Here is a 26124-nt window from a genome sequence, read left to right on the forward strand (position 1 = left end):
TTGGATTTACGTAACACGCAGAATGAACTTGGGTTCTGACTTAAGGCACTTTACAAATTTATCCTAAGAATCAATCTTGCCAGATCAGGCTAAAGATGACCAATTATATATCTCTACAAAGTCCACAAAGTTCTCTACCAAATGGTATCAGAACCAGACGGTGGGCTTACTCTGTAGCCATAATAACTGGAGACCACTAAGGCCTCCCTCTTTTAAGAAACCAAAGCCAATGCCATCCTTTCACCTTGGCACTCAAAATGCCACCTCTTAGTCATTAGCCATAGGAATATGTTTCCTTTAGTTTCTCCCCCTGCTGGTTTTAGAGGACAACCTTATTCTCAGAATGGGTATCAGCACAATAGGTGGCTAGACCAAGAAATCAACTGCACACAAGGCTAAAACTACTTTGATTGAGATAGGTTATAATAACAGTCAAGGCCATGGTTTTCCCAGTTGAATGTATGGCTGTGAAAGTTGGAACATAAGAAAGGCTGAGCGGCAAAGAATTGAGGCCTTTGAACTATGGTGCTGGAGAAGACTCCTGCGAGTCCCCTGGACTGCAAGGCGATCAAACCGGTCAGTCCTAGAGAGATCAACCCCGACTGCTCTTTAGAAGGCCAGATCCTGAAGTTGAAACTCAAGTACTTTGGCCACCTAATGAGAAGGAAGGACTCACTGGAGAAGAGCCTAATGCTGGGAAAGATGGAGGGCAAGAGAAGAAGGGGATGACAGAGAATGAGGTGGCTGGATGGAGTCACTGAAGCAGTAGGCATGAGCTTAAATGGACTCCAGAAGCTGGTAGAGGACAGGAAGGCCTGGAGGAACGTTGTCCATGGGGTTGCAATGGGTTGGACACAACTTCGCAACTAACAACAACATAATAACAGATTCTTTCCAAGTCTGATAGGGCTGACCTCCTTCTCCTTATACATCTGTGAATTGGGGGGAGGTCTCTGCCTGATCCCCTTCTGAATGTTATCTCTCTGGGCTAAAAAAAGTTTCATGCACACATACCCCTCCACCTAAGCACAGTTCTTGCTTATTTGCATCAAAATATTATTATTTACTCTCTACAAAGAGAGGGAGTAAAATGTTTCCATACAAAGCAACTACTAAAAAACAAACAAAGCCAGCTTTATAAAAGAGATATTTTAATTATATAAACAAGACAACCGGTCTGTTGAACTCATGAATTTAAATAGCAGGCAGAAAATCAAGTCCCAGTAAATTATTATCAGAGAAAAAATCACATTGAATGAAAGTCAGGGGAGTGCCAAAGCAGACTCGAGAAGAGAAAAAAATTGTACTAACAAGGGTTCAGTGAACTTAGAAGAGGATCAAAAACAAGAAATAAAAGAGGTAGCAAAGAAGCCAGGATAAAAAAAAAAAACAAAGCAAAATGGGGAGACTTTTTTTTTTTCAATTTTGAGTAAGATTGAAAAAAATGGCATCAAAATAAAGTTCACCTTTAAAAACATCCACTTACACAAGCTACTAAATAAAGTATGGTTAACCACTGGATTACTCTGGGTTCACAATAAACAAAACAAGCCATGTTAGTGCACATTAAGCATAACCTGATTCCCCACAGACTTCTAAGACATCACCCCCTTTGTTTTGTTTTTAACTCGGTCATGGTTAACTGTGGTTTCTGGCGAAAACTCAGCCATCACTTCAACCTGACTTACTTCGCAAGAAACCCCGTCCACTTTTCATCCAAAGGACCCCATTAACAGGCCAGAGGCAGCCCCCATAGGACCAAATTTCAGCATTAAGAGAGGGGAAACAATTGTTAAGTTCAAGAGAAGCCTTCAGTTATCCAACAAAAAAAAAAAAGTCAACGGTGCAAAGTTAGGAGTCAAACAGCCACAGCTCAGGGTGCTTTCTTGGGGGAGACGCTGTGGCAAAGTTCACCCCCTTCTCAAAGTGGGGGGCTGGGGGGCCCCCAGAAAGTTTCCAGATTAAGTTCTAGGTGGATCAAGCAGGTCTCTTCTCGCTCCGCATCCGTCTGGCCTTCATCTGCTTCCTACGACGCGCTCCCGCTTGCGCCCCGTCTCCCGGTTCTCCGGCTCGCAAGCTCCTGCGCCAAAGCCCCGAGGGCGACTTCAGGCCGTTCCCGCGGGGGGCTCGGCCGTGTCCATGTCCGCGGGCTCCTGCCGCCGCTTGGCCGCCCGCAGGAGGCTCTGGCGCAGCAGCGGGTAAAGGCGCTGGCAGCCGTCGAGGCCCAGGCGGAGCGCTTGCGCCCAGCTGTCGGCCGGCCCGCCGTCGCCGCTGCCCAGCAAGCCGGCCACCTGGTTGAGGGAAGGCAGGAGCGCCACGGTGAGCCGGGCGGCGGCGGCGCGCTCCTCGGCCTCGCTGGGCTGCAGCCGCCACTCGGGCCCCGACGGCCCGGCCGCCCGGCTGAGCGCGCAAGCCGCCACCAGGTCGTAGAGCTCGATGCCCGCGTCGGCCAGCGCCAGCCCGGCGGCGCACAGGGCGGCGGCCAAGGCGGAGCCGCCGTCCTGCAGGAGCAGCGCGCTCACCTCCAGCTGCGCCCGCGGGTAGCGCGCCAGGCGCACGGCCGGCTCCAACGCCTCCTGCAGCGCCAGGCCCAGCTCCGGCTCCGCCGCGCCCGGCCGGCCGCGGGCGCCGCGCCCGGAGAAAGGCGCCCGGCGGAACTCGCACACCAGCCGGCCGCGCGGCTCGCCGGGGCCGCTCGCTCCTCCGCCGCCGCCGCCCGCCTCGCGGGGCCCGGCCACGGAGCAGAGTACCTTGGTGCCGCCGTCCAGCTCCACGTAGGCCGAGCCTTTGGCTTGGCTCAGCAGCCCCACGCGGGCGAAGAGCGGCTGCAGCGCCGACAGGTCCCGGCTGGCCGCCGCCTCGCCGCTCTCCCTCTGGCCGGCCGGCACGTAGAGCAGCGGCGACTGCGACTCTTCCGGGCCCGGCACTCGCCGGTGATCCAGCGGCATGGCCCCGGCTTTGGCGCGCCTGGCTCCGGAAGGGGAAGGGCGGAAGGCGGCGGCCGCCAGGCGCTCCCGGCAGCTCCCCCTGCCGGCTTCGGCTCTCCGCGGTGGCCGCTGCTTCTGGGCGGCGGCGGGAGGAGGAGGTGGATCCTGGCGCCCGGCTGGAGCGTTTCGACCGCTAGAGCGCTTTTGCGCACGGCTGGGATTGCGGGGGGCTGCAGTGCCACTGTCAGTTGCTGGGGCTCCCTCCAGGTAGTCCTCGATTTACAACAGTTCATTTAGTGACGGTTCGAAGTTCCAACGGCACTGGAAAAAAAGTGACTTAGGACCGCTTTCCACACTGATGACCGTTGCAGCATCCAAGTGATCACCTAATGAAAACTGAGATGCTTGGCAACTGGTTCATATTTATGAAGTGTGTCCTGGATTTTATGCAATCACCTTTTCGACTTTTTGACAAGCAAACTCAATGGGAAAGCCAGATTTATTTATTTATTTATGAGACTTATATACCGCTTTAAGTGCAAGCACTCTCTAAGCGGTGTACACCAGTAAGCAATGTATATATATATATTTACATTGCCCCCAACAATCTGGGTCCTCATTTTACCTACCCCGGAAGGATGGAAGCTGAGTCAACCTTGAGCCGGTGAGATTTGAACCGCTGACCTGCTGAACACAGTCAGCTAAAGTGGCTTGCAGTACTGCACTCTAACTGCTGCGCCACCTCGGCTCTTCACAACCGTGTTACTAACAATTGCAGTGATTCAATTGACAACGGGGGGGAGGGGGGAAGGTCGTAAAATGGAGGAAAACTCACTTAAAAACTGTTTCACTTAGCAACATAAACTTTGGGCTCAGTTGTGGTTGTTAAGTCAAGGACTACCTACATAAACCTCCCCGCTTGTGTTGCGTCGGATTCGTGCAAACCTAGAATGCCCTGGGACACTCCAGGGAAAGAAAAGTTGGACTTTGAAGTAGGATAGGAAGAGGATAGCTGCCTCTGAACTTCGGAGTAGGAGAAGACTCCCCAGAGTAGCAGTCTTGTAAAATGTAAAGAAAACAAAGCCTATTGACAAAATCAACCCAGAATTCTCAGGGTACAGATGATGGGGCTCAAATTGTCCTTCTTTGGACACATTAAGCAAAAACCAAGCTCTCTGGAAAGGGTTTTTAATTCTAGGAAAGATGGAACAGGACAATTAAAGAATCAGCAGTCAATTATGATGATGTAAGACTTGAAAGAACAAATTGAGGACAAAATCTGCTGAGTAAAAAATGACTCAATGGCCTGCAGGACAACAACCTCCAGAATTAACCAATTGGCTTTGTTTTTCTTTATTCAGAAAAATATTTCAGCAGTGTTCAACAAATCACTGTTAAGAGACAAATACCTTCTTGTTAAGCCATTTTATTTGGATGGGTAGAAGAAAACATTTTGCTAGTGATTGCAGAGACCACAACATCAAAATATTCTAACAAATTCCGGGTCTTGGCATGAAGGCAACGCTTTCTGAATTGGTTCTGGTAAGTTCTTGCTTCAAGGAATTGCAGGTGATTCTCAAAATACTTGGAATACGGCTGTTGTTCAGCCCAGACAGGAGTTAAGATGGCCAGCTGTGTTTTATTTAAAAAAAAAAAACCCACCCCAAAATCTCCCTGAAATACAGTCAAATCTTTCATTGCTTGACATAGGTCATCGAGATAATTTCGGCAAGCCTCTTATCAGCTTGAGTTACAATTTCAACAAGCCCATCATCCTTAACCACAGCTGGCTTCCTTGTCCAAATGTTTTCTACAAAGAAGATAAAGGAGAGTGGATTGTGTAAATCCAAAGCTTGCGCTCTGTTCCTGCCTGCATGCAACGTGCTGAACCAGTAAAATGACACACTTGTTATTTCCATTGTGCGATATACAGAGTCTGCTTGTTTTATTCAGCACTGGCCCTATCTGACCCCCCCACTGGTAGGGCAGGCTTGTTCTAAGGGAGGTTAAAACAATGAGGGAAGGGAGGTTTTCACAGTTAGAAAGAAGAAATGTGATGAGGGCAGGTCAGGTTCATCCCTGCGTATACTCACGTTACAATACCCCCGAACATTAATCACAGATGAGAAGCAAACGGCAGAATTCCCTTTAATCTGCACAGTGGCATTGCAATGAAGGATACACTGATGTGACAACTGGAGGGTGTAAAAGGAAGGCCAGTTCCTTAGCAGCAGGTGTCCTGAGATGGCATGGCTACTCCCAGGAGATGGAGCCCAAAGTGACACAGCTCTGGCCTCATAGCCAGATAATTGACTTTTCCAACCACCTCTCTGGGGTTTGTGCCAGATGGATGTAGGATAACCACCTGGGGTCTAGTCCTCCACCGAGAGCGCGAAAAGGAACGTCTAAGCTATTGGCCTACAGGCAAGGATCAGCCTTCCTGCCTTTGATCCCCGCTGGGGTTCAGTTCTTCAGCTCGCAGAGCTTCAGCTTGGCAAACTCGGTGGCCACTTGCAGCGCTTCCTCGAGGCAATCTGTGTTTTTGCCCGTAGCCTGGGCCGAGAGGTCTTTCCCTCCTCCCTTGCCATCCATCAGGACGGTGACCTGCTGCACCCACTCGCTGGCCTTCAGCCCTTGGCTGGCAACTTCCTGAAAGCGACAGAAGGGAATTTTTTTTAGCTCCGGATTGAACGGTGAGGCCCCTTGTTGCTCTCTGAGCTTGGTTGTTTCCTTGCAGACGTTCTACTATCAAATATGTTTGGAGACGAAATGTCTGCAAGAGTAACAACCAAGCTCAGAGAGCACCAGGAGCTCCACCACCACTTCCTGAAAGACAGAACATTTGCAAGTCTGCAATGAAACAAACCACGCTAAAGGAAAGTCAGATGCAATTCTCAGCATCCTTCACCAAGGGCCGTATAGGCTGAGGCTATTGGGAGTTACGATTCGAGTCATGTCTGGGGAAATCTCATAGGCTTTTTCATCGTTGCTCTAGATCAGGGGTCGGCAACCTTGGCTCTTTTATGACTGGTGGACTTCAACTCCCAGAACTCCTGAGCCAGCCATGCTGAGGGGAAAGGGAGAGGTTTCCAAGCTGAGCCATGTTGGCTCAGGAATTCTGGGAGTTGAAGTCCACGAGTCATAAAAGAGCCAAGTTTGAAGACCCCTGGTTTAAATATTTTTCCTCACAGTCACGTGATCAAAATTCAGGCATTTGGGCAGAGGTAGGCAACCTTGGCTCTTTTATGACTGGTGGACTTCAACTCCCAGAATTCCTGAGCCAGCCACGCTGAGGGGAAAGGGAGAGATTTCCAAGCTGAGCTAGGCTGGCTCAGGAATTCTGGGAGTGGAAGTCCATGAGTCATAAAAGGTTGCCTACCCCTGCTCTAGATCTATAACTTAAGAAGAAAAAGAATGGAACTCCTACTTCTTGAATTATCCATATTATTTCTCTCTGGCCAGTTGGTACCCACGGTCTCAGAGGGGCTGCCAACCTGGCTTACCTGAGGAACTTGGCATAAGCAGGTGATTTTGCCTGCTTCGTTATCCACGCTGAAAAGCATCGCTGCTGTCTCGGGAGAAAGTGTCTTCAAGAGCTTCAGGGATTCATTCAAGGCCTGTAGAGAAAGAGTGTGCTGTGAACTGGCATTTGAAGGTAGACCAGGAAAGAACTGAAAAAAAACCACCATCATTTGGCAATCAGGCTGAAGGGATCATTTCATGCCAAGAAGACGCAAGTGTGCGTGCAGCCACACTCTTGTCCTCTAGATGGGGATTAAACGTGCAACCTTCTCTCCGTGCTTTGTTGTTGTTCAGCTGCTAAGTCACGTCCGACTCTTTGCGACCCCATCGGCCGTATCTCTCTTTGCACCGCTGCCCATTCCACAACAGCACTAGCACTTAGACTTATATACCGCTTCGTAGTGCTTTAGAGCCCTCTCCAAGCGGTGTACAGAGCGCACTGCCCTCAACAATGTGGGTCCTCATTTTACCAACCCTGGGAAGGATACAAGGCTGGGTCAACCTTGAGCTGGTCAGGATCCAACTGCTGGCAGTCAGCAGAGTTAGCCTGCAATACTCCATTCTAACCACGGTGCCACCACAACCTCACAATTGTGCCGAGAAAAGAAGTACCTTAGCAGAAGCACCATTCTCCATTTCCAGAATGACCAGAGGCTGGTTGGGATAAGCTTCAATGAGCTGCTTCATCTTGTCCAGCACCTTGGAGAAGACAGAGAAGCATGAGACAAATGTGAGGTTGCCTAATTGAGGCCGCAAATGACAGAGACGGAAAAATGATGCTCCTTGTAGAGGCAAAGAGAGGGCGTACACTACATCAGGGGTCTTCAAACTTGGCAACTTAAGACTTGTGGACTTCAACTCCCAGAATTCCTCAGCCAGCAAAGTCTTCAAGTTGCCAAGTTTGAAGACCTCTGCTCTACATGTTGTACTTAGCCGGAGTCCCAATGCCAGAAGATTAAACAATAGATAGTGTGCCAGGTAGAAAGGCACACGCATGCGAGAAAAATAAATGCACCAACTTCTAAGCCAAGTCTGGCTTGCTAAAATTAAGATTCAAGACAGAAGGTGGGACAAGTTGTGACACAACCTTGGCCAACGTCAAGTTCTCCCAGATGTTTCAAGAGTTACGCATCCCAGAATTTCTATCCACTGTGGCAACAGTTAGGAATTCCAAAAGTTTTAGTCTTTGCACATTCAAACAACACCACCACCCCCCACATTGCGAATTGTTCTCTCAGGATTATGTTTCTAAAGATGACCAAGCTAAAGGTCCAGAACCTTTCATTCAGAAAGAGGACACCACATGATAAAAGAAACAGCCATGCTGCTCTTTATGATACAAGCAGCAACAGCACAGTTCTTTGCAGCTCACCACCTGCCTCCCTTTCAAAGGGAAATACAAAGAGTCCTCAACTTATGACCACAATGGAATCTGCCCATCAAGGTCATCATTTGTGATGGTCATAAAACGGGTCACCAGTTTGACTTACCCAAGTGGCCATGAAGTGAAATAGGCAGTCCTAAAAGAACCTCCAGGTTTGTTAAGGGAACTCACGGTTCGTTTTGGGCTGGTTTTGCCCCAAACCAGAAATGCCCATTTTCACCAAAAAACCTTGTAAAAGGTGGTCACGGCCATCAATGCCGAGCACCTGAAGTGCATTCACACGATCACGAGGTGAGGGGTGGACTTGGAACTTCAGAACCAGGTTGTTAAGTACCTCCAAGAAGGTCCGTCCTTAAGTTCGAACAGCTGCTAGCCAGTGTTTCTCAACCTTGACCATTTTAAGGCATGTGGACTTCAACTCCCAGAATTCCACAGCCAGCATTGCTGGCTGTGGAATTCTGGGAGTTGAAGTCCACATGCCTTAAAATGGTCAAGGTTGAGAAACACTGTGCTAGACAATCAGCCTGAAATCAAGGACTACTTTAGAACAATTTCTAAGCTCTTTGTGAGTAACAGCAGGAAAAAGAAAAGGGGCTCACGCGTTTCTGGATGTCGGCCTTGCTGGCCCGATCCAAATCGTCCATAATCTTCTTCAGCGCTTTTAGGGCCTCTCTGAGTTCATCCTTTTGCCATTGGGGAATGATGGCCGTAGCCAGGGCCTGCAAAAGGAGTCACACCTTGATGTTACAATTTCAGATCGGGTGGGTTCCCATTGCTAAAATCACAAGTTCTTTAATTAGGACTGGAACATTCAAGAAAGAAATCCGATAGATAGATAGATAGATAGATAGATAGATAGATAGATAGATAGATAGATAGATAGATAGATAGATAGACAGACAGACAGATAATGATAGATAGATAGATAGATAGACAGACAGACAGATCATAGGTAGGTAGGTAGGTAGATAATGATAGATAGAAAGATAGACAGAGACAGATAATCATAGGTAGGTAGGTAGGCAGGCAGGTAGATAGACAGACAGATAATGATAGACCGACAGACAATCAGGTAGTTAGGTAGATAGATAGATAGACAGACAGATTAGATAGACAGAAAGACAATAATCATAGATAGATAGATAGATAGATAGATATCATAGATAGATATCATAGACAAAGACAGAAAGATAATCATAGATAGATAGATAGATAGATAGATAGATAGATAGATAGATAGATAGATAGATAATAGATAACTTTTATTGTCATTTTTTTACTGTGGGCACATTGGCACACTTTAAAAATGAAATTTACTTGCTTGCTCTGAAAAGTACATATACATAACACACATTCAAACATGCTATGTACAACATATGTATACACTTTCACCCCTACATATAAATAACATATCAATATTAATCCCTGTCCATCCTGAATGCAAAATGGAAAGAGGTAGCTTTAGAGTTCCTAAGGTTAATACTCTATGAAATGAAACTGTGAGTGAATCTGGATGTTCTGCTTCGCATACCAGGAAGCCCCCTCCTCCCAGAAGGGAACAAGGAAAACGGGCTGTGAGGAGGATGTGTAGCATCCCAATCTTGCAGGCTCTGCTCAAGGAAGGCTTAGATGCCATGTCCTGGATGGAAGGGAAGGAACTGCCAATAATCTTTGCCCAGCGCAGACCACCTCAGGATATAGCAATAGCCAATAGCACTTAGACTTATATACTGCTTCATAGTGCTTTACACCACCTTCTGATCATGTTAGCATCTTGCCCCCCCCCAACAATCTGGGTCCTCATTTGACCGACCTTGGAAGGGTGGAAGGCTGAGTCAACCTTGAGCCGGTCAGGATTGAACTCCTGGCAGTGGGCAAAGTAGAATACCGCATCCTAACCACTGGGCCACCAGGGCTCCTGAATATGAGAGCTACTGAATTTGCATTTACTAAGCAGAGACCCTCAAGTGATACGTAGAGTCCTGCCTATCGTAAACTGCAACTCTTTAGCTAGTTTGGAGATGATCGGCCTCAACAGAGGATCCTAGGAGAGAGAAGCTACAATGGCCTTTTCTTTCCTTTTCTCTTTCCTTACCTCGCCAAGATCCGCAATCTCACGCTGGACTTCTTTGTTGGGTGTCGTCTGGATCTTCACTTTGGTTTCCAGGTCAGCCAGCTGCTTGTTCAGACCGTCTGCTTTCCTCAACGCCTTGAAGAGAAAAGGGATGCAGGCTTACAGAAGAGAAGAACACGTTCTCCCCAGCAGGCCTGAAGGGAACAGGTGGACCACACGTGTGAGCAAGGTCTGGTCTCTTAGCTTAAAATTAAGCAGAGATCCAATGGGTCAGATCCTGGTGTATCTAAACAGGTCAGGTTCTCCACTCGCTCAGCTTCCCTGGAGCAACTGGCTCTCTTCCTTCTCCACTGACCTTTTGTGCTTCGGCACCAGTGACGGCCACTATCCTCCGGATGCCCTTTGCTATCGCTTCTTCCGACACGATGGCAAAGTGTCTAGCGTGACTTGAGTTCTGCAAATGCCTGTAAAAACGTTGGAAGTGAAGAGGCTCTAGGTGAGTTTTCTTAAAACCTCTCGTCTCAGCAACGGAATAAAGGTCTGCATTTGCAGACCTAAATCTGCATGATTTGTAAGTTTTGGTTTCCCGACGCAGCCCCTCTTGGCGACCCCAGTGTACTCACGTGCCCCCACAGAATTCGACCGATGTGACGGCACCTGCTGCGCTGGAGGGATCGTTCAGCATGTCCTCAACCGGTATGCCAATTGAGACAACACGTACGGGGTCGGGGTAAGTCTCATCAAAGACGGCTCGGAGTCCTTGGATGGCCTTGGCAGCTGCCAGCGGACAGTCCTTGGCATACACAATCTGGGTAATCGATCAGAGGGACACTGAAGATTAGCAGATTGCAGGGGAGGGGATCCAGTACTGTTTCTTAGTGCAACAATCTCAAGAGCGGGGACATGATAGCAGTGTTCCAATATCTCAGGGGCTGCCACAAAGAAGAGGGAGTCAAGCTATTCTCCAAGGCGCCTGAAAGCAGGACGAGAAGCAACAGATGGAAACTGATCAAGGAGAGAAGCAACCTAGAACTAAGGAGAAATTTCCTGACAGTTAAAACAATTAACCAATGGAACAACCTGCCTCCAGAAGCGGTGAATGCTCCAACACTGGAAGTTTTTAAGAAGAGACTGGACAGCCACTTGTCTGAAATGGTATAGGGGTTCTGCCTGAGCAGGGGGTTGGACTAGATGACCTCCAAGATCCCTTCCATCATCATCATCATCACTATTACTACTACTACTATTATCATCATCATCACTATTACTACTACTAGTACTACCACCACCACCACCATCATCATCATCTGATTAGGGAAATTCAGTTGTCTCTCGTTATCTACTTGTTTTCAGAAACCAGAGAATTATATTCCAAAGGGATTCAACACAAGCGCACTGGCACTCTGTCTCACTGTACCTTGGCTTCTTGAATCATTCCATTAACAATCTCTTCTGCCTTCTTGATTTCCTGGGTGGACATGGCTCCCTTGGCGGTGAAATCAAACCGCAATCGGTCCGGAGCCACCAAGGATCCTCGCTGATCAGCTTCACCCAGCACAGAACGTAAAGCAAAGTTGAGGATGTGGGTGGCGGTGTGGTTGCTCATAATAGGCCTTCGCCTTGGCTGAAAGTAAGAGAGACATGACTAGAAATGTGAGGAGCTACAAGAGGAGGAAGGATCCTTCTCATCAAGCTGTCAACGCTGTTAATATAGGATATTATTGCTTTGACAAGATATACAGAACTGTCTGGTATTTTTAGAGTTAATTCAGATGACAGAGTGAGGGAGGAGATTCATAAGGAAAGCTCGGGAAAAGGAACGGAAGTGAATCTTTGCCCTCCGGGCTAATTGGAAGATGTGACTTATGACTGCAAAATAAGGGAAGGGTTTAGAAAGAAAAGTTAGACGCAAGCAAGAGAAATTCAGATTCTGGCATACATCCATGATGTGCCATCAATTTGTTACACTGTTAACAAAGGCTTTAGGATAAACATGCCTGGAAGTTCTTTGAAGTGTTTCATTAGTCGGAACCATGACACAAGGATCCCAAAAAGTCAGGATCTATTCTAGTCAGCCAGTTCTGGTCCATAAGTGATTTGGGCAATAGACTAGGGCAGGGGTCCCCAATCCCTGGGCCGCAACCCACTATTGGGCCATGTGCTGTTTGGAACCAGGCCGCAGAAGTGGTGGGCGAGCATCCCCACTTATGCGAGCAGCAGGCGAGCGCACGCACATACACACTCCGATTGCATGGGTGATGGGTGTGCGTGCCCACTGCTCGTGCAAATGGAGCTCTACACGTGCGCTTGCTGGCCACTTGCATGGAACCATCCCCTCTCCCCGCCAGTTCGCAAAGCCGGAAAGGTTGGGAAACTCTGGGCTACTGAATCAAATTTTAATCCAGATTTTATCCTTTAAAAAAAGGATTACAAGAAGAATCCAAGTCAAATTTCTTTTATCTTCTTCCCTTCTTGAGTCACTCACCTCATCAATAAACAAGCGCACCAAGTCTCCCACCTTGAGGGTCCCGTAGACTGTGCCCACGTGGAGCACGTAACCTCCTCGGACTTGTACGTTTTTCACCGTAAATTCTGTCTTCTGCAAAGCAAAGAGCAAAGCCAGCGGATGTGGTTCATCAAATCGATCAGGGAGGTAGATTAACAAAGACCGACCCCAACAAGCTGAGAGCGTGCTAAAGCCTAGATCCTGTTCTGATCATCTCTTACTAGACTAAAGAACCAGTTATGATCCTCCAACATGCTAGTTAGCAGACATTAAGGGGGAGGAGGATGGCTTATTTGTCCACAAAGCCCTCCCATTCCGAAACGGATCAAGGTCCCCACCAAATCTATTTGGCCAAACCTACATCTTCAGCACCATCGTCTTCTTTAACAAAGTAGCCTTCATCGTAGATCTGCCCACCCTGCTCAGCATAGAAGCAGGTCCGGTCCAGTACAACCCCACACTCTTGGCCTGTATGAACTTCCTCCACAAAGGTCTTTTCCCGCCGGAGAGCTTTCACTGTGGCCCCAGGGTTATTAAATTCTGCAGGTCAAAACAAAACACCCCAACAGGGTAAAAAAAAAGACAGGTGAGCTTTGTGTCACATCAGGAAGCAAAAAGGACCATGCAAAAGATGGGCAGGAACAGCCTTGACATTTTCAGAACGGACCATTGGTCCACTGGATGAGAAAGGAAACCCAAGAAGTTCTGAATCTGAAATCAAAGAAGGCCACTTGTTGGGTGTGTTGAAGGCAGGCCTTGTGCTAATGCCCTGGGACAGGCAGAAAATGTTGCACTAAAGGAACAGCCTGCAACTCACCATAGAAGCCTTCTGGATCCGACCGATAGTTATACTTCAGGGAATCGTCTGTGGGTTCCAGGTCTCTGGCACGGAGATCTTCAATAGCATAGATGTCCAACATGATGAGATCTTCATCGCCAGCTCCCTTGCCCTGGGACTTCAGCTGGAAAAGTAACAAACCCAAACATGAAGGTTGGATTAAGGGACTAAGGAACTGTCACAAAGAAGAGTCAAGCTATTCTCCAAAGCCCCTGAAGGCAGGACAAGAAGGCAACGGATGGAAACTAATCAAGGGGAGAAGCAACCTAGAACTAAGGAGAAACTTACTGACGGTGAGAACAATTAATCAGTGGAACAACCTGCCTCCAGAAGCGGTGTATGCTCCAACACTGGAAGTTTTAAAGAATAGACTAGACAGTCATTTGTCTGAAATGGTATAGGGTCTCTTGCTTGACCAGAGGATTGGACTACAAGATCTCCAAAGTCCCTTTCAACTCGGATATTCTCTTTTGATTAGATGAATTAGGACAAGATGCTTTGCTAATAAAGTCAGTCTGTTCCTTTCTGCATATACATGAACTATGTGGCTTTACTGTGATTGGTGGCTATTTACAATCAGGATGTATTTCACTTACATTCTGGTAAACTATTCAATCCTGCCCACCTATATAAAGATACAGGTGCTCTTTATGACCGCAGAGTTTCCACTGCTGAACAAAGCGGTTACCAAGTTGTGCCTGGTATTATCTTTTTTGCTGCGGCGGCTAAGTGAAATAGGAGCTGTCTGGGAAGGTTGCCAAGAGTGATCGCATGAACCCGGGATGCTGCAATTGTCGTAAGTACATGCCGGTTGCTAAGTGACCATGGGGATACCGCGAATCATAAATATGAGGATCAGTCGTAAGTCACCTTTGGCAGAGATGGCCAAATTGACCGCTTTGATTAAAAAAACACACACACACAAACAAATTACTTCTGTTTCAACTTGGACACCGCTTTTGGACTTTGTGCTTGAGGTGGGGGGGAAAAATGAAACTTTGATTTTGGGTTTTACCGATTAGGTATGTTTGTTGTTGTAGAAATGGCTAGTTTGTATTCTTAGGTAAAAGTAAAAAGTTTAGGTTTGATGCTGTTATCTCATTCTACTATACCAAAGGGAGTCGGAAGTCTTCCTTTTTTCCCCTTTGCCCTACACCTGTGGTGGCGAACTGTGGCGTTGCACGCAGAGCCCTCTTTGTGGGCACGCGCGCCCTCACCTCAGTCCTAGGCCTTCAGCTGGGTTTTATAAAACCTTTTCGCTTTAGGCCTCCGCCGTGTGAAAAAAAAAAAAGGTTCAATCAATCAGTTAATTTCAACTTCTCACGGAAAAAAAAAGATCTCGCAAAGTTGGGATTGATTGACTGAACTTTTTAGTCCCACCCAGTCTGCCGTTACCACCGCAGCCACGCCCACCCAATGGGCCACACCCACCCGGCACCCAACGATACACAAGTGGGTTTTGGGTTGCAGTTTGGACACTCGGTCTCTAAAAGGTTCGCCATCACTGCCCCACACTTTCCCCTTCCCTTTTCCCTCCTTTATTTTCCTACTATTTTCTTTTGCATTTTACATTATAAATTAATAAAAAGTCACCTTTTTGGGGGGCCCTTTTAACTTTGAATGGTCACTAAACAAATTACCACATGCTCTGTGAGACTGAGATTGCCGACTGGGTCAGCGATAGCCAAGCCCTACCTGAGCGGTCTTCCTTTCCTCCTCAAAGGCCTCCATGTCGACCTTTAATCCCTTCTCTTCCGCAATAAGCCCAGTGAGGTCCACAGGGAAACCGTATGTATCGTACAGGAGCCAGGCTGTGTCTCCTGGACAGGGACCGGAAAGAAAGAGCCAACAGTCAAAGCACCATGAAAACATCTCAATCTGCAAAAGGACACACTCTGTGAGGGTCATCCGGCCTAAGAGCTGAGCTTCCGTTTCTCTTCAGCCTCTCTTAAGCAAGAGGAGAAGGAAAAGGAAGGACCTGATGCACCATGCACAGAGAGCTGGCTGTGGAAAGAAACGGTAGAATGAAAAGTTTTTTTAACCGGAGGAAAGAAATCTGGTGGGAGTGAAGCAAGACCTTGGTCAGGCCTTTTCACACCAAAGGATGAAGGACATGTTATGGTTCCGACTAATGAAACCCTTCAAAGAACTTCCAGGCATTGTTTTCCTAAAAATGTCTTTACTTTGTTTTCAGAGGGTTGGCACAGCATGGAGGCATGCCAAGATCTAAATTCTCCTCCCCTGAGCACATATTTTGCCAGCTTATTTCCCTCCCTTAATTCACTGTCATAAATCACCTTCTCCAATCAGTTTGAAGGCCAAAGGTTCCCTTTGGGTTTTTTTGCAGCAGGGGATGTTTATCTAAAGTAATTCCCCACACACATTCTTTCTCCTCCCCTCCCAGCATCATCTAAGTTAACTCTAAAAATATCACACAGCTCTGTATATTTTGTCAAAGCAAGAACATCCAAAGTTAGCAGCGTTGACAGGACACTTGCTCCCTAATAATTACAGCCCCTAAGTTTGTGGTTTACATCATTGGTCTCCCACCTTTGTGGCTCAGTGGGCAGGTGGAGGCAGCAGCAGCGGTGTGGGGGGAAGGGATGGTTTCACCTGTGTGCGCCCCGCTTTCAAATTCAGCTTCGTGCATCCCGCACGCTCACCTAACACTTCTGTGGCCTGGTTTTGAACAGGATGCGGCCTGCCAGTGGGCTGTGAACTGGGGGTTAGGGAAGAGCAGATCGGCATGGAACCGGTTCGTGCCAGGCAATTTTCAAGGCGTTTACCCTGAATGTGGAAAGCTACCAGCCCAAACACATCAGCGTTCCCAAAACATCTTGGTGGCATCGCATTGGCTGGATTTGGACCGGTCACGGGGAGAAGGATGGGGAGTGAAGGAAATAGTTTTGTACTGATGTGCGGGAAGCTTCAATTCCTCCTGACTTTACTGCAAGCAGCATCTTTTAGTAAAAGTACCTTTCACATCAATCAACTGTAGTCGAGGGTTTTTCTTTTCTAAGGGATTAGACTGAGGCAGGTCTGACAGTTTCCTATCCAGCCCTACCATGTTATACTAACTAGTGACCTTTTGAAAGAAGTAAGACTATCCTAAGAGATGTGTAACTTCACATGCTGAGTTAATGGGGACTATTAATAGGAAGGGTAACATGTTACGTACCAGGGATTATTTTATTGTCTCCTAAACTCTGAATCTTCCTGTCCAGAATGCGGCGTCCTCGGTTGAGTGTCTTCAAGAACTGCACCTCCTCTTCGTTAATAATATCTTTCACCATGTCTGGATCTTTTGTTAGTTCGGGGAAGGCTCCACCCTGAAAAGAACAGGATTCAGTGATGGAAGGTCATCTCATTGGCTCAGCCATCCATGCATCAAGAGAAGTGTGAGGAGCAGCCTTCCTGAGGCTTTATAGGTAGCATGGAGACTACAAGTCCCAGAATTCCAGTAGTCCTGCTGGGCTTCCGGGTACGATTCAATTGTAACTGGAGGGCAGGAAGTTGGGGACCACTGCTCAAGGGCAAAACACCAGAGCAGGCTTACCAGGGACTGAACCACCACATCGACCAGTGTGGCGAAGAATCCCTTGGGAGCACTGAGTTTCTCATGAGCGTAGCGCACAGCACGTCGGAGGATGCGCCTCAGAACATACCTGTAGTAAGGAACAGGAAGAGGCAAGAATCTTTTACATTCTGGCTAGTCGTATTTCTGAAAACATATTTTCAATAATTAGGTTTTCCAAATCAAATGCACCTCAAAAAAAAAAAATCCCTTTGGTTTTAACCCAGCCCCTACCCCAGGGAATTAGGAGCAGCCTCACCCTCTGCCGGTGTTGTCGGGTCTCCCGCCATCTGAAAGGGCTATGGTGATGGTTCGGGCATGGTCAGCCAGAACTCGATAAGCCATGTCTATGCCATCAACATCTTCCTCACCAACCCGCCCGGCATAAGGTCGGCAGCCGGTCCCCTGTGAAAAAGAAGAAATGAAACCAGAAATTTTCATGAATGTGAGCCAGTGCCGGTATGTGCTTATTATTTGCTATTTACACCAGGAGCTTTGGTGGCGCAGTGGTTAGAATGCAATGTTGCAGGCTGACTCTACCCACTGCCAGGAGTTCGATTCTGACCAGCTCAAGGTTGACAGCCTTCCCTCTTTCTGAGGTAGGTAAAATGAGGACCCAGATTGGGGCCACATGCTGACACTGTAAACCGCTCAGAGAGTGCTGTAAAGCACTAATGGGGTGGTATATGGATGCTATTGCTATTATTTCTTGTACTGATAATCCATTTTTCCCTTGAGAGTTCCAAGTGCAGACTTAGAAATCTCCTTTCATTTTATAATCATCCGGTGAGGTAGGCTGGGCTGAGAGAGAATAACTGCAATTATAAGTGTATTCAAGCACTGTAACCCGTTGTAAATCCATACATGCATATTCTGCTTTTCCACTGAAACTGACCCTTTAAGGGAGATGACACCAGTACAAGACAATCAGGAGAAAATCCCTTAATATGTAGCCTTGGAATGATGGCAGCAATAAAGCAACATCTCCAATGTTCCAATGTCTAAGGGGCTGCCGGAAAGAACAGAATAGAACTATAAGATATAGGATATAGGATAGGATAGGATAGAATTGAATTGAATTGAATTAATGGAATGGAATGGAATGGAATAGAACTATATGATATAGGATAGGATAGGATAGGATAGGATAGGATAGGATAGAATTAGAACAGAACAGAACAGAATAGAATTAATAGAATAGAATAGAATAGAATAGAATAGAATAGAATAGAATAGAATAGAATAGAATAGAATAGAATAGAATTAATGGAATGGAATGGAATAGAATAGAACTATATGATATAGGGTAGGATATGATAGGATAGGATAGGATAGATGGATAGAATTAGAACAGAACAGAACAGAATAGAATTAATGGAATGGAATGGAATAGAATTAATAGAATAGAATTAATAGAATGGAATGGAATGGAATAGAACTATAGGATATAGGATAGGATAGGATAGAATTAGAACAGAACAGAATAGAACAGAATATGGAAGGGATCTTGGAGATCTTCTAGTCCAGCCCCTCGCTCAAGCAGGAAAATCTATACCATCTCAGACAAGTGACTGTCCGGTCTCAAGTGGTCAAGAACAAGAGGCCAACCTGTCCTCCAAAGCACCTGAAGACAGGACAAGAAGCAATGGATGGAAACTAATCAAGGGGAGAACCAACCTAGATCTAGTGAGAAATTTCCTGGCAACGAGAACAATTAAACAGTAGAACGACTTGCCTCTAGAAGTTGTGGGTGCTCCAACACTGGAGGCTTTTAAAAAGAATCTGGATAACCATTTAATGTCTGAAGTGGTATAGTGTCTCCCGTTTGAGCAGGGGATTGGGCTAGGAGACCTTCAAGTTCCCTTCCGATGCTGTTATTCTGTTCCATGACTTTAGGGCCATCTGTTATTCTGTTAAGCTCCATTGTTCCAAAACGCTTTCCGAACAGTCTGAGCTATGCTATCCAGAGGCCGAACCATGTATTGACCGACTGACCCGCCATGAACTCGGGGCCTACCTTCTGAATCGCCTCAAAATAAGGCATAAAAAGATCAGTGTCATAGTTGGACATTTTGTTCTGCAACACGGACACCAGCCGCTCCAGCCCCATCCCGGTGTCAATGCTTTTCTTCGGCAGTGGTTTCAACGTCCCGTCCGTTTCTCTGGCCCAAGAAGAAGAAAATATATATATATATATAACTGTTGGGATTAGGAAACACTAACAGAGATCCAGTCCTTTCTCTTCGTCCCAACTTCATGCAATCTAGAAGCTCCACTGGATTCATCAAGACCAGGTACTAAAAAGCAAATTCAAACTAACACCGAGCAATGGAATACAGGTAGTCCTCGAGCTATGACACAGTTCGTTTAGTGACTGTTCAGAGTTAAAACGGCATTGAAAAAAGAGACTTATGACCGTTTTTCACACCTAGGACCGTTGCAGCATCCCCAGGGTCACGTGATCAGAATCCAGATGCCTGGCAGCCAACTCTTATTTATAATGGTTGCAGTGTCCTGGGGTCACATAATAATAATAATAACAACAATAATAATACATCCTGCGACGATACCTGTAATACCATCAAACATCCACATCTGCCTATCCCAGGTCCTGGGTAAGGACTCGATAGGGAGACAAAATGCCAAATCCAGTCTGAACATCTGGCTGACTGTGCGATGATCCATAATAATAATAATAATAATAATAATAAAAGTTGGAAGGGATCTTGGAGGTCATCTAGTCCAACCCCTTGCTCAGGCAGGAAACCCTATACCATTTCAGACAAATGGCTATCCAGTCTCTTCTTTAAAACTTCCAGGGTTGGAGCATTCACTGCTTCTGGAGGCAGGTTGTTCCACTGGTTAATTGTTCTAACTGTTAGGAAGTTTCTCCTTACTTCTAGGTTGCTTCTCTCCTTGATTAGTTTCCATCCGTTGCTTCTTGTCCTGCCTTCAGGGGCTTTGGAGAATAGCTTGACTCCCTCTTCTTTGTGGCAGCCCCTGAGATACTGGAACACTGCTATCATGTCCCCCCTCGTCCTTCATTAAACTAGACATAGCCAATTCCAGCAGCCATTCCTTATATGCCTTAGCCTCCAGTCCCCTTTTGTGACTTTTGATAAGCAAAGCCAACGGGGAAGCCATATGCACTGAATAACCATGGGACTAACGGAAATTGAGGACTACCTGTGTACATAAATAAACCAATACATCATGCACATAGATGCCTAATATAAAAGCGGGAATGAATTGGTCCAGAGCTCTACGTCTGAGCGACTGGAAAGCCCACAGCTAGGAGACCTCAGGCAAAAGGAGATGGATTCCTGCGTCACCTGTTGAACTGTATGAACACCAAATTCCAGATCTCGAGCACGTTGGGATCATCTTGATTGACAAGGTGGGAAGCGTCTCGGTCCCCAATCCGATCGTAATGCATCTCGCTGCAAGGGCCACAGGGCCCGGTGTCTCCCATTTCCCAGAAGTTGTCCTTCATGCTGCCGGGAAGAATCTTACTCTCGGCCAGACTGAAGGGAGTAAAAAGTTCCATGAGTAACAACGAGTGAGGAACAAGTTCACACGTTGTAGCTTCAACGTTCTGGATTAATTAGTAGCCCGCAATATTCTGAAATCGCTTTTCCTCCATTTCATTTTTGTGCTCTCCAGATGCGAGCCTGGGAACATGATATTCTGAGAACGGCAGTCCCATCACTAATGGATGGGGCGAGGTTAAGAATATTGGTACCTGAAGTCCACTTATCAAGTTCTTTTTTTTTAAAAAAATAATATTGTTAGCACATTAAGTAAGGTTAAGATAGTGCTAAGGCAGTGGTTCTCAACCTTTTTAATGCCGCGACACCCAACCGGTCATAAGTCGAGGACTACTCAACTGGTGCAGCCCCGTTTGCAGAATGGGACTTTTGGCGGGCTCAGCAGGGCAGAGACAGCCTGGACAATTTCTACTGGCTTTTGAAAGCCAATAGAATTAGACTCTGTTCAAGAGAGTCTATTCTATTGGCTTTCAAAAGCCAATAGAATAAAAGGGAGGAGCACAGCTAAGGAAAAGGGGGGAAAAAATGGCGGACTGCGTTGTTTGGCAACCCCCGTGAAATGGTCGTTCAACCCCAAATGGGGTCCCGACCCACAGGTTGAGAACCACTGTGCTAAGGTATTTCAAAACTATATATAATGACAAGGAATACCCCACAAGAAGGGATAATGCTCCCTTCTTTTTATTTTGTGCAGCCAAATAATAAACGGCTTTGGAAGAATCCTAGTAAAAAATGGTGGTTTAAAACATCCAATACGAAAAGCAAGACAGACGATCCAGATGTGCTTTCTGAACGGCCTGCTTTCCACTAAACCAGAGCTTCTCATTTATTTATTTTTCTTTCAGGGTCCCTTCCCACTCTTAAAAATTATGGAGGACTCCAAAAAGAGTTGGATGGGACTGTAATACAGCATCATTTTAAAACAAGGCAAATAATTTCAATTTCACAGACTCCTTTTGGAGGTCTTGGGAATACACTTTAAGAAGCACTGCACTAAACTTGCTTCTAAATCACAATTCTTAATTCAAAAGTAACAACAAACCTGGGATCAGTTAAACCTGATTCCCGGTTTATTTATTTTTTTTCTTAAGAGCACAAGAGTTTGCATGGTGCAAAGGAAGGAGAAATTTTAAGGCACTGGCTAGTTTGGAAAGACTAAGAGAGGTGATATCTCTTACACCTTCGCTTCTTTTGGGAGGGGTTGGACAGTCAGATGTTAAGGAAGAATTTCCTGGGTCATCTCAACTCACCCGAGATCCAGCCAAATTTGTTTACAATCTAAGTCAGGCTCCAAGCCGGCTGCCTCGTTGCCACCAAAATAAGTCACATAGAGTCTTTCGATGGGGATGCCAAATTCTTTGGTGAGGAGATCCAGAGCAAGTTTGCAAGCCAGTTCCTGAGTGGACAGCAAAAAACAGGGCTGTGAAGGTCCTGCCAGACAGAAATATCTACCTCTTTTCTCTCTGTTCACATCTCCCCCCCTTTTTTAATTGAAAAGTTTTACAAAAGTTTACAACAAAACAACCCCAACCCCCCCCCCAACCTCTCCCCCTCCCACACTTCCCAGAGCTGAATACAGGGTTACAAATATGACAATCATAATCTAAATAACATTAACCAACTATATAAAAACCAAATCCATAATACACTTTAACTCTCTTTTAACATAAAATAAACAAATTCTAAATAAGCATAATACATAAACAAATTAACCTCTCCCTTTTTCTAAATGGTGCAATAACACCACCAAGCCATCATAGATACAGGATAGTCCCGTATCTGCCCACAGTCAGGGTCAAAATAGCCATTGCTAAGCAAGGCAATTTTAAGTGAGCATGCCTTATTGCTAGCCCATCTAATGGGTCAAAATCTCTATTTTCTTCAGTCTGGTTTGAAGTGTATTTGATGGGTCTGGAAATACAAGCAGGCTGCCTCTGTGTCTTTGAATGATCCAGCAGTAACCAAATCAACACCCCAAACATGCCAGATCAGAAGACAGCTCCATCTTGAGCAGACTGAGAAGTGCTTCCCTAGCTTTTACATAAGAAAATTTCCAGGAGACCAAAAATGCAAGAATTCTATGTGCAACAAGGAAACACAAGCCCCCCACAAACTACAACCCACCCTATGTTTTATGCCCGAGTTGAGAGCTTCCTGCTATGCTCCTGCTGTACCTTGAAGTAATCACCAAAAGACCAGGAGCCCAGCATCTCAAAGAAAGTGTGATGATACACATCCTTGCCCACATCGTCCAAGTCGTTGTGTTTGCCACCAGCTCGAATGCACTTCTGGGTGTTGACGGCTCGTGTCAGCTTTGCCATGGGGTGGGAAGGGTCAATTGTGTTGAGGAAGATGGGCTTGAACTGGGAAAACAATAGCAATTCTCAGCTCTAGAGTTTTGTGCAAACTAGGCTGAGCACATTTAATATATATATACATACATATACTATACATATACATATATATATATATATATATATATATATATATATATATATATATATATATATATATATATATATATATGGGTCAGCCCCCAAATTCTTGAATTACGAAAAACAGAGTACAATTTCCTCTCTTTTACGAGCGTCTGTTATCACTGACCTGGTTCATGCCAGCATTGGCGAAAAGGAGAGTAGGATCATCCAGAGGGATAGTAGCAGACGAGTGTACATAAGTGTGCTGGTTGTCCACAAAGAAATTGATGAAGCGTTGACGGATCTCACAAGCTGTCAGTGTCTCCATGGTGAGGCCTCTGGTCAGCACTGGTGAGACAGAGATGGAAAGAAGAAACACCAGCTTTGAAGAAAGTAACACAAAGTTATAAAAAGTCAGTCCCACTTTAGGCATAAAAGCTGGCTTGGCGATCTTGGGTCAGTTAAGTCCCCTTCCCCAGCCCATCCCACACCACAGGGTAGTTTTTGTCAAGAAAATAGGACGAGGAAGGAGCATGAAATATATTCGCCACCTTGAATGGCTGCTGGCCTTGGGATCAAATTTAACCCAGCATTGATTGACATCAGAAGTAAACTCCTAGTTGATATTAACAGGTCGAGCCGAAAACAAAATCTTTATCAGCCAACTGCTTAGGTTTACACAAAATTATTAATAGGTGAATTAAAGACTTGGCAGCTGCGCACTCAATTTCATTTTTCACAGTGTCACCCAGATGCCTCTGGGGTGCTCAGACAGCAGAAGAGCTCCAATTCCTTTCTCACTAATGGTGAGCTAAGAATTAGGATATTGTGTGGAGGATTTTGAGAAGGGGAATTTAACATGTAGAGGGATGGCAATACTTTGATTAGTTTCTGATTCAGTGTATTAGGCAAACCAGAAATCAATCCATCGAGTCTCCAAGTTTAAGGGTGTTGTATAAATACAACCTCTGAATTTCAGAGGACAGGTTAAAAACATGGTAAGACACTCTGTTCCCTACACAGCAGGCAAAGCAGATGATCAGTTGCCAACAGCCTCCACAAATGCAGAGTTTCCAAACTGGCAGAATAGAAATGTCCAACTGGCCAAACTGGACGGTGGCCAACATTTCTCAATCTAGTGTTTTTCAGAAATACTGTAATCCTCTGATCATCAGAACTTCAGATCTGTTCTTCTGCCCCAGGCTTTTCATTTTGTACAATGCCACCCAGATGCCTCTCAGGTGGTTTACAAAGTAGATGGAGACCAATTATTTCTTCCACCCTTGCTCCTGCCACCACCCAGTGTGTCTTCCAGACTGACCAACTCTGATGCGTTTTTATTTACGGAAGAAATGTAGAAGGCCACCCATCTTCAGAAATAACTCACAATCCAAAACAGTTTCTGAACAAACATAAAACTCTATTTTTTAAAATAAATCTAGAACAAAAGCCAAAGCCTTTTAACACATAACTGTCAGTGAACAACTGAGGATGTTTCCCCATAACGTATCAAACACTACGGCTTCACAAGGGATGCCACCCCTTAAACTACTATTTGCAAACCACAATGGCTAAGTTAAGAAGTCAAGTTACGACTTAGGACAAAGGGTGCCCAATGGGCCTTAAGGCACAGTATGTCACTTTGACCCAGTGCAGCTGGCCATAAATCAAATTCACCTTGGACACCATAAGCCTCAGGGTTGTAGTCCCAATGATGCTTTTTTTTTCTCTTCCAAAAGACAACTGGACTTTCTTGTTCTTTTTTTCCTTTTGAAAACATTTCGCTTCGGTTCTAGCTGACTGCTGGGGGAATGGAAAGATTTATATTCTTTGCAATCATCTGGTCCTCAGCATTTAGTCTTCCCATTCCCCGTTAGTCAGTTAAAACTGAAGATGCTTCTTGGAGGAGAAGTGAAACGTTTTCAAAGGAAAACAACCTCAAGAATGTCCAATTACCTTGAAAAAAAAAAAAAGCACCTTTGGGACAACCATGACCTGGATGATGGAGAATCTCTGTAGACACGCAGGGTTGGAGACCCACAAACACACACCCAGCAGGAAACCATCATGGGGCATTTAAGCACTTGAGCCCCCAAATCAGCAACCTAAACCCAACTCCTTTACAAGAGGAGGAGAGCTTGAGCAAAGGGGCAGAAAAGGAGTCCACTTTCCAACATGCCTACAAGCAACCATCTCACCGCCCCTTTTATTGAGCGCTTGGAGATTCAGGCAATCTATCTCCGCCCAGCCTACCTTGCAGGGTTGATGTGCGGATAGACTGAAGGGGGAGGGAACCCCTGAGGATGCCGCCTTTTCCGCCTGGAAAACAGACACGAGATGCTGGAGTGGAAGTAACGCATTGGTTTTATTTCTTCCCATTCAAACGACCCCCAATTGCCTACCTGCCCTTTTCAGCCGCTCCCCCAACCCGCGACGTCGCTGCCAGGAGCTGCGGCGGCGTTTTCGCTACGCAACCGGGCAAGAGGCGGGCCTTTCTTTATTTCGCACATCCTATTGGTCTGTAAGTTGAGAAGCCGGGTAGCTATTGGTCCAAAGTCTTGTTTGTTATCTTTTAAAAGGGGCCGAGTCACGCCGACTTGCCAGCCTTACGGCATGCGGAGATTGAAGGATTTTTAGCCCGGCTGATGCAATGGCTGCGAAACCGAGGTCACGTGGCCTCCGTGGGAGGGGCTTAAAGGCGGCATGGGGGCCGCCATTAAGGGAAGAGACTGCCCGGGGGGGGGCGGGGCGTGGAAGGGAAGATCTAATTACAGAGAGTAGTTAATAATTCGAGATTGATTTAGTAGAATATCGTACGATGGGGGAAAGGACCATGTCGTTAAAATGCACTGTTCTTTATATATATTTTTAAATATGAAAATAAGTCCTTTGAGTATTTTGCAGAATCCTTTTTTTTTTTTAAATTAAATTAAATGACCAAAGGAAGGCACCTTGCACCGTGCATCTGCTCGAGTTTTAAAACATTTTCTGCAACGTCCGTAAAAATAAAAAAATACAAAATTTGGTTCCTGGAACATTAAATGTGTATGTGGGTTTATAATTTTGTGTGTATGAGTGTGTGTGTGTTGAGGATCCTTGAAGCATGGTGCAAACATCCCATTGCATAAAATAAGAAAAAGCCACAATAGGAATTCTGAGTGATAATCATCAGCTCTAAAGATCATATAAACACTGAATGTTTAAATAAAACTGCTCTGAAGTAGCATGTTGTACACAAAAAGACTAAGGATCTCCAAGTCCAGAATGTGGGACAAACATCTGAATGCCAGATAATTAGCTAAATGAGCCAGAATAGGCAACGGTGTCCAATGGT

The 26124-nt window shown here is 45.9% G+C and overlaps 2 protein-coding genes across 3 annotated transcripts; both read right to left on the reverse strand.

Moving 5' to 3' along the window:
- Positions 1-1134: 1134 nt before the first annotated feature.
- EXOSC6 (exosome component 6) lies at positions 1135-3036 on the reverse strand. Its single transcript, XM_039327498.1, has one exon. The coding sequence runs from the start codon at positions 2946-2948 to the stop codon at positions 2106-2108; it is 843 nt and encodes a 280-aa protein (XP_039183432.1). The 5' UTR covers positions 2949-3036; the 3' UTR covers positions 1135-2105.
- Positions 3037-4335: 1299 nt separating this feature from the next.
- On the reverse strand, positions 4336-25282 carry AARS1 (alanyl-tRNA synthetase 1). 2 transcript variants are annotated; one of them, XM_039327529.1, is made up of 22 exons: positions 25193-25282; positions 25044-25109; positions 22978-23138; positions 22548-22736; positions 21624-21769; positions 20158-20349; positions 18843-18987; positions 17085-17230; positions 16808-16916; positions 16430-16580; positions 14947-15071; positions 13231-13375; positions 12775-12953; positions 12393-12506; positions 11325-11531; positions 10531-10715; positions 10263-10371; positions 9929-10042; positions 8433-8552; positions 7062-7148; positions 6431-6544; positions 4336-5576 (listed from the first exon to the last, which is right to left on the reverse strand). In XM_039327529.1, the coding sequence occupies exons 3-22, from the start codon at positions 23116-23118 to the stop codon at positions 5391-5393; spliced, it is 2904 nt and encodes a 967-aa protein (XP_039183463.1). In that variant the 5' UTR covers positions 23119-23138; positions 25044-25109; positions 25193-25282; the 3' UTR covers positions 4336-5390. The 2 variants fall into 2 exon arrangements, with proteins under 2 accessions (XP_039183463.1, XP_039183464.1); XM_039327530.1 differs by lacking the exon at positions 25044-25109 and having other exon boundaries at positions 25193-25280.
- Positions 25283-26124: the final 842 nt, after the last annotated feature.

This window comes from Crotalus tigris, unplaced genomic scaffold (genome assembly GCF_016545835.1).
Source record: "Crotalus tigris isolate CLP2741 ecotype Arizona unplaced genomic scaffold, ASM1654583v1 scf7180000024362.2655971311:6658466, whole genome shotgun sequence".
Lineage (NCBI taxonomy): Eukaryota > Metazoa > Chordata > Lepidosauria > Squamata > Viperidae > Crotalus > Crotalus tigris.

Excerpts from the sequence above, each read along its gene's own strand:
- EXOSC6 (XM_039327498.1), bottom strand. The coding sequence starts at position 2,948 with ATGCCGCTGGATCACCGGCGAGTGCCGGGCCCGGAAGAGTCGCAGTCG.
- AARS1 (XM_039327529.1), bottom strand. The coding sequence starts at position 23,118 with ATGGAGACACTGACAGCTTGTGAGATCCGTCAACGCTTCATCAATTTC. Across the intron at positions 20,350-21,623 it reads CAAATTTGGCTGGATCTCGG|TCTGGCCGAGAGTAAGATTC; the intron begins GTGAGTTGAGAT and ends TACTCCCTTCAG. Across the intron at positions 12,954-13,230 it reads GGATCCAGAAGGCTTCTATG|AATTTAATAACCCTGGGGCC; the intron begins GTGAGTTGCAGG and ends TTTGACCTGCAG.